The 8,552-nt window shown below is 41.5% G+C and overlaps 1 protein-coding gene across 12 annotated transcripts in view; it reads right to left on the bottom strand.

Annotated features, from left to right (window-relative positions):
- Positions 1 to 4,598: 4,598 nt before the first annotated feature.
- Lgsn (lengsin, lens protein with glutamine synthetase domain) overlaps positions 4,599 to 8,552 on the bottom strand; it is a 175,419-nt gene continuing 171,465 nt past the window's right edge. For all 12 annotated transcript variants that reach the window (XM_074081807.1, XM_074081808.1, XM_074081809.1 and 9 more), the window contains one exon: positions 4,599 to 6,003. In XM_074081807.1, the coding sequence (XP_073937908.1) occupies positions 4,804 to 6,003 (1,200 nt within the window). In that variant the 3' untranslated portion in view covers positions 4,599 to 4,803. The remainder of the gene's footprint in view (positions 6,004 to 8,552) is intronic.

Genomic DNA, 8,552 nt, shown 5'->3' with positions numbered 1-8,552 from the left:
GGTAGAACAAAACGATTTAAACATCACCTGTTCAGATGCTAAGAAAATTTCAACTAGGTATTTTCAATGTTAACAAAACTTATAAAATTATTTAAAACTTGAATTACTACTCTTCGCTAAGTGAATTTGTGACGTGACACTCCCGTGTGATTCTGGTCTGGATACCCATCAGGCAAGGAGTGACTTATCTGACACCGTCTCAGTGGGTGTACACTAAGATGTACTGAATAAAACAGAAAGGCCCAGGTTTTAACTCTCTCCCTGAAGCTGGTGCCCAGAGAACAGCTGGCATCTAACCTGCAAGATAATTGCACTGTTGTCCGCTGCCGGGACCGTGGCGTGAGGACATTGGAGACAGCACAGAGACCCAGAAACTGGAAGACAGAAACCTGAATATCACTCCCATGCCTTTCACCCAGTTGCTTCTTTAAGTCTTGAATTTCTATCTTTCAATACAACACAACTCGCACACAGTTCTCATAAAATTGCAGAGAACGTCAAATAAGACAACAAATGAGAAAGCACTCAGATGGTGTACACTGTATTCACGGAGCTTGGCAGACCTTGCTTAATCTAAATCAAATTTAGATTTAGATCGAATTGATCTCTGTCTTCCAATTTAAGGAACAGTCTTTGGTTCTTTCTTCTCTCTTCTCCTTTTAAAAGTGTTTTTGTCCTTTACCTGGCCTTCTATGCAGAGTTTTCAGTCAGCCTTCTTTCTGTAAATTCTAGCTACTTGAAGCAGAAAAGGAATTTATTACAAGAAGTTAGATAATTCACAGTCTGAGGAGGCCATCAGGTTTGGAAGCTATGCTCAAGTGCTCCCCAGGCCTACAGCCCCTACCACTGGGCACCGCACCCACAATGTCACCGCAGGAGACCATCCCTGTGACCTGGTCACTGCTGCCCCCTCAAGCCTGCAGGAGAGGTGTCCACATGGGCTTACAACTGTGCCTGGTCACAGTCTCTACACGTTTGCTGCAAGAGAAACTGGAAAAGCCAGATTCTGACTCTACTTTGGGACAGTGGCATTCAAAGGAGAGAATTCCACAAATGTAAGAAAGCAGTTAAAATTTTCACATGGCTGGAATCGTCACTGTGCCATCCTGATCTGTTTTCTGGGATCAAGCTAATCAAATTGTGTGTCCTCAAGAGTTTCTAGAAAGAGAGAACCTACAGAAGTCCATCTGAAGGCAAAAGTTTTAGGGCCAATGAAAACCACAAGTCACTTATTCTCAAAGTTGAGTGCAGTTTTTTTCACTGTCTCTGGGGGTATGAAGGTGTTGCATTGCACTGTGCGAGCACAATACTGTAGTCTGTTTATACCATATGTAGTGACCGACATTTACTGAGTCCTACCTCACCTGCAAGGAATAAGAAATATGAACCCAAATACAAACTAAGGTCTGTGCCTCGTTCCTGAACTCGCACCCCAACCAGGAAGTGTCCTGTAAACCTCTAATCACAGGCAAAAGGATCAGATCTGCATCGTGGGTCATGCTTAACCACACAACATCTGCCTCCTGTAACAGGAAACTGCTTCTTCCCATTCCTAGAGGGGAGAATCTGGGTTACTCAGAAGGATCCACCATGAAAAATGTGTCATCTCTCACCTAACAGAGCTGCATAGATCCCTTCATAAGTTCATGGCATTCATGCAACACGTCTAACGCTTTGGCTTGGCTTTACCACAGTGAGTATAGGATGCTGTAAGAACTCAGCTAATCCCAGATCCAATAATATGATATAGAGTTTAAAGTTTCTAAATATCACAGCAAGTATGCTTTGTTAAACAGGGACTGAAGAAGCACCATTAGACTGTTCAGTGCTGCTGGTAAGTTCAGATTCCATGGCGTGCTTTCAGTTTTTATTCAAATTAAAGTTTTTGAGATCCTTCATTGCCTTCAGAATCATCATCTCAAGCTTTATTGTTATTTAGACTCTATGAAATGAATTTCAGATTATAAAATGCCCTTGAACGTCTTACCATGATACTAATGTTTTAGCTTCTAGTCTTAAACATTATTGTTTTTAACTTACATTTCTTATGTATACTCATTTAATAACCAACTTTAAATTCAGTAATCACATTTTCCCCTAAGCTTTGATTAGAACAATTATGGCAAATGAAAATAAGAAAGTCATTTCTGTAAAGAGATTCCAAAAGCTTCCTTTTCAAGCTATAAAGCAGCCTTCTCAATAGTTTTTTTCAACATTGGGTCTACAAAAAAAAAAAAAACTCTTTCTGTTCTGTTTCTATTTATTTCAGAATATAAAATGTTTTCATCATCTGCCTGTTTTCTTTGTCTTGTCTCCTCCAGGATGATGGTGGAAGAGCCATTATACAAACGGTGCTCAATAAATGTTATTGAGTAGATCTGGTCCTCTTGCCTTAGACCAAAAAGATAAAGGTATTCCTTCAACAATAGGAAGCCAGTCGACAGATAAAAGAAATACAGACACTGAATTTTTACAACTTTTGCATCTATCAACCTCAATTTTTCCTTACCTCTAAACTCTCTCTCGGCCGATGCTCACTTTTTGTTTACAAAAACACACGTCAGGAGTGGAGGATGTCAAGGGACCTATGCTCTGAGCTGGTCTATAATGTGTGGTGGAGTGCTTGCTGCCGACTCACACCATTAGCACTAGTGACAATACTGCCAGTCACAGAATTCCCTCACTGGCACCTTGACTTTGTGCTCTTCAAATTATGCTAATGATGTGTAAGGTAAAAGAAATAGAGGCTACGAACCCTGGGATTAGCTGCGTTCTTACAGCATCCTGTACTCACTGTGGTAAAGCCAAGCCAAAGCGTTAGACGTGTTGCATGAATGCCATGAACTTATGAAGGGATCTATGCAGCTCTGTTAGGTGAGAGATGACACATTTTTCATGGTGGATCCCTCTGAATAACCCAGATTATCCCCTCAAGGAATGGGAAAAAGCAGTCTTTTTCTGCTCCTTATACCTGTGTTTTTTCATCCCCAGGTCCCTTGAACCTCCTACACAGGCACACACGCACGCACATACACACATACAGACATACGTGGATGCATACACACACACCCCACTCATACACCATGCATGTGCACACATACAGGCACACACAAACATACTTGCACACACACACACATAAGCAAGAAAGGCGTCTTGTTGCAAGTTACAAAGAGCTGAAATCACTGCGGCCTGAAGAAGACAGAAGGCATCCCCTTCAGGTCAACCCTTGCTCCATTCTCTGGAGGGAATTCCCAGCCTCATGCTCTTCTGGCCTCCACCAGGAAGGGCAAAGACAGGAAGTGGGGAACGGGCAGGACCCCCTGCCATGCCTGCCCTGCAAGTCAGTTTCCTAGAGCTTCTCCCAATGCTTCACCTTACATCTCCTCGGTCTGAACCTAGTGCATGACCATATTCAGCCATGATGGAGCCTCAGGAATACCTCTGCTGTTTCCGCAGTGTCTTCCCAACTGACACACACAGGTTTGACTACTGAGAACCGGGGACAGTTAAAGCTGTGGTGAGGGTCCTGCTTCTCCACACAAGGTGAGCTGTGTGGGGTTTCATTCCTGCAGCCTCCACCCCTTGTTACCTTTCTCTCTGTTCTTAACCCACCCAAGAACTCCATCCTTACATTTGCAAGCAGGCTGCTTCTGTTCCTGGGAAAGGTTGAAGAGCAATTAGGGAAGGACAGACCGACTCTCGCTCCTTTAACTGCTAAGTGCTGCAAATTTTAATAGCAGGAACTGAGCCAAATCCTCATGCTCTACGTGTGTGTTTGCTGCCTAATCAAGACCACAGTCAGTTTTAATTGCATATAAAACGCTGTTCCTAAGCAGTGGAACAGGGTTTTCATTTGCTAGTAAGTAGATTTTGGACTTACTCCCAAAAGATGATAAATTTCAGTGATAGCTACAATACTATCACTTTCAAAAACTGCCTGGAACATTCACTATTTGACGGAGAAATACCAACCTCTGTGGGCAGCAGAATTAGTCATTTAAACAGGAATTTGAGCTGCAAACATGGCCTGGCTAAGCAGTTGTTCTCATGCCCTGCAGAGCACAAGAGGTGTGGAGAGATAAGTAGTTTCAAAGAACAGAGCCAAGCCAGCAGAGCTCCCCTCCTGGGCTCCCATTCCTCCAAATCTTTTCTGTATTGGGCTTCTATATGAGGCACTGCCTAAAGAAAGGCTTTGACCCTTAAAATCTGGCCTCATTGTTCCCAGCCCAAAATCTGTTTCCTGTGGATTTGATTCCTGGGGACGTTATCATCTTGAGGCCCCTAAGCCTTTCAAGAGCTGGAGGAGAAGGGCAGAAAGAGAAGGGACCATGAGAACTTCTGACGTCACAAAATTTAGAATGTTTAGATCATAACATTGCTTTCAGCCTGGATCCTAGATAGCATTCTGATTAGTAAGGTTATATTAACATAGCTGTCTCCCTGCAGTCGAAACCTATGTGTATACTTGAAATTTTTTTTCAGCCATTTAAAATTTGCCTTGTAATGTTTACATCTTTCTTCAATGTTTGAATGTATTTATTGCCCAAAACTGAGTATTCCAATGTGGGTCAACACAACACAAAGAATGTATGACGATATGCCAAGAGCTGGCTACATTTTATATCCAGCCTCACCACACTTTATTGGTATCAACCCACCCCATCTGCCAGTGTCCCACAGGGAAATCAAAGAGTGAAAGCATTTGTATTCTTGTTGATAAGGACAAAAGTTCAGTCTCTTCTTCTGGTAGATTAGCTACTTAAGCCATACCAACAGCTCTAAAAGGATAGTTAGGAGTGCCATCTAAATAAAATACTCTAGGAATTTATTCCTCTCGGCATCTGTTTCTGCATTTTCCAACTCATATTTCTTCATAGCAACAAAATATCGAATAAAAGTTTCTCCCAGAGCCTGCTTCAAACACTGATCCTCCTCCAGAGACACTAGGGCATCCTCCATCTTCAAAGGAATCTCCGGAGGTTTTGAGAGGTAGAGGTCTGTTCTCTCCTCTGGGTCAACCCCAGCGCTGTCATGGCTTTGCAGTCCATCCAAGCCTGCAGCCACTGTCGCGGCCAGCACTAGGTAAGGATTTGCAGTGGCCGAGCCTAGTTTATTTTCTATCTGGGTGCCTTTCTCACCATGGCACTTGACATTGAAAGCACAGCTGTTGTCATTGTACCCCCACGTCGTAGGCACACTGTCCTTCAGGTCTTTACTGTCCTTGGAATAACGCTTTCGGCAGCTGACAGCAGGTGCCATCAGACAGCTGAGAGCCGCTGAGTGCTTCAAGAGTCCTGACAACCATCTTCTCCCACAGCCTGAGAGCTGTTCGCCTCCAGAATTGCTGCAGAACATGTTCTTCTTCCCACCATCATCCCAGACACTGTGAGACAAAATTCCTGAATTGCAAAGCTCAGTCTCAATGAAAAAGCTGGAGATGTAATTATATTTCCTTGCCACTTCTTTGACACCTGTTCTGAGGGTAAACGCATTGTCAGCTGAAGTGATGCCAAATTCAGGCAGAAAGCAGATTTCCATCTGACCAGGCCTGATCAAAGAGGAAAAGCTCTCCACATTGGCCCCAGTACGGCACAAGCCGTCCACCAGCTCCTGCATGAAGAGCTGCCCGTGATCATTTAGAAAAGTGGAAGCAGGAAAAGACACGGTCTTGGAATCGATGACCTCGGGCACACCGAAAATGCAGAAATCATAGAGGAAGGCTGAGAGCACACAGAAGCCCGAATCCTGCAGCCGGCTCAGCTGCATCTTGGCGATGTGTCTCGGGGACGTCAGCAGAGGCTCGCCGGCCACTGTGAAGGTGTCACAGATTACTCGAGCTGTTCTCTCTGCCCATGGCAAGACTCTATAGGTTGACAACTCTGGCCTCAGGACTATGTCACTGTTGAAACACGAAGCTCTTAGATGATTGACGTCATCGTCCTTAGGGTTGGGAATCAATTCAAGATAGCTTCGGGGCATGAAAACCCCATGAACCACTTTCTCCTAAAGAAGGGAAAGAGAAAATATAGAGGTTTTGAAACTTGAAGACAAGCTAAGGAGTTGAGAAAAGAGCCTTGTGTGTGAGGGGAAAAAAAAATGTGTCTAACATCTGTTGTTAACACTAATTTAATTCAAATAAATTTTAAATATTCCCAAATAAAACCCCCCAGAGGCACTTCTGTAAACCTTAATATTTAAGAATATGCTCTTAGTGGTGAAAACAGCAGATTTTAATTTTAAACGCTATAAACATCTGTAAGTTGTAAGAGATAAAGAAAATCTCTCTGTATCAAAATACAAGAGAAACCTCGCAGAAATAGTTAAATCACCAAAGTCAACAGCACTTTATCAAGCACTGCTTATTTTATAGTATATTCGCTAACCAGATAAGCCTTCATCTTTGACTTATTCTATTCTCTTATTAATTATTTGTTTTAACTATATATATTGATGGCATAAATTGGTAATCCCACACACGTACATGTGTGACCATCAAGTCAGAGTAATTCATGTTCCATCTCCTAATCATGACTCCATGTGTGACGTCTTCAAGCATATCTCTTCCAGTTATTCATAAAATTTATAACAAATTATTATGGTCTCTAGTCATCTTGCTGTGCTGTAGAACTCTAGAACTTACGACTCCTGTGATTTCACACCTGTTATCTAACCTCCCTCCAACCCCCTTCCTCCACTTTTCCCAGCCTCTAGTAATCTCCATTCTGTATTTAATCAACATTTTGTAATGTCCACATTATGAAAGAGAACATGTGACATTTTTCTCGACTTATTTCACGTTTTACAATGTCCTCCAGTTCCTTCAATTTTGGTACAAATGATAAGATATCATTTTTTATACCTGAGTAATGTTTCACTGTGTATATACACAACAGTTCTTTTATCCATTCATCCATTAACATAAACCTATGCTGATTCCATGACCTTAACTATTGGGAATAGTGCAGCAATAAATAGACATTCCATATAATTCAGCTATCTCATTTCTAGGTGTATGTCCAAAGGAAATAATATTAGCATAACTCACTCATGTTTATGGCTTATTCTATTATAATTAAGAGAATTAGATGACCTTCAGAATTCTACAGAAAAGGATCTCTGTGGTCACTGTACAAATTATAGGACAGCTGTCCAATACCCAGGATCCAGGTTGCCCACAGTTTCACTCTCTCTTTTATTAACTTTTACAATGCACTTGAGAATTACTACCTCACTACTCTTAGAGTCCCTATGAAAGTGAACTTAACCTCAGTTTTCAAGATATTGAAGCCATCCAGTCAGCATGAACTGAGTGTCTCAAGACTGACATAGTCATAGATTTTTTCATTAATTACTAGTGTGAGCTAGGCAATTCTGTGTCTGTGAAACAAAGTGCTCAATAGATGACTGCTGAGGTATTTCCCAGCCATGTGTCTATGGATTTGATCACTTACCGAACGTTTGCTACGGATCAGGCAACAGAGAAGTGATGGGGTTTAAAGCTGAATATGCACATGAAACAACACTGGAAAGTGCGCAGGAATAGCAGCAAAACTTCACATGTTAAAAGTTACATTAGCGGGTGGGGAAAAGGCTCTGACTATAAGATGCTGTTTTCATTAAGCCAATGAGCGTTGTGAGGTTCATAAAAACATCCTAACATTCTACAAGCCACATTTCTTTCTTGCTCTTATTCCCAGATCCCAAAGAACATGGCTACAAGGTGGGCTGGTAACTCTTCTGCTGTGACAGGAGCCATTGCACACGTCTCCTAGTGACATTTTGACTTGGCTGATCAAACCTACTTTTGCCTGCAATAAAATGGAGTGAGCCAAGCACTTTCCAGTGCTTACTTAATTTCAAACTACTCAAGGACTTATAAATTTTATACCCCAACCACAGACACATGGTAGGATCTTAGAGCACTTCAGTATGAAACACTTTGATTTCATATTTTCACTGTGAAAGTAACACAATTTCCCTACTTGCCTGTTTTTTATTTGGAAATCTTTATATTAATTCTGTGTGATTCTAAAATGATGGATAATGTGCTTCATTCACGAGACTTCTAAGAGCTTCTGTAATCTAAACCTGAGTTTTTTCTCATTTCACTGTGAGCAGCAGGTTATGGCTGGCTAACATTTCTCTACAACAGTCCTTGGCAAACTTGAAGGATTGCAAAATTACATCTTATTCTTCAGGCTGTTTAATCTGTATTTTTCTGAGCACTGTTTTCTAGTGCTGTCATTTTCTTTATTCATTATTGAACATGCTGGATTCAAACTACTCCCTGCTAGCTGTAGGAAATGTTTAAATATACAGATGAGCATCCCTTGTCTATGACAATAAACTATCTTCAGTTGTGCTTGCAGACTTAGTGCATAGCTTTGCACTTCAGCATCAATCACTCTGAGCTCAGTAAAAACTGTTATAGAATAATTGAAAACCCTATGACAACTGAAATTTGGGCCACAGTACAGTCCATCTATTGAAAGAACCCAAGAATTGGTTACGAGTTCTATAGTAATATGTTCTATTCTTATTAGACCAAAGAT

The sequence above is a fragment of the Castor canadensis genome, chromosome 8 (genome assembly GCF_047511655.1).
Source record: "Castor canadensis chromosome 8, mCasCan1.hap1v2, whole genome shotgun sequence".
Lineage (NCBI taxonomy): Eukaryota > Metazoa > Chordata > Mammalia > Rodentia > Castoridae > Castor > Castor canadensis.
Note: the sequence above shows the minus strand (reverse complement) of the source record. Positions and strands in the feature narration are given on the sequence as shown.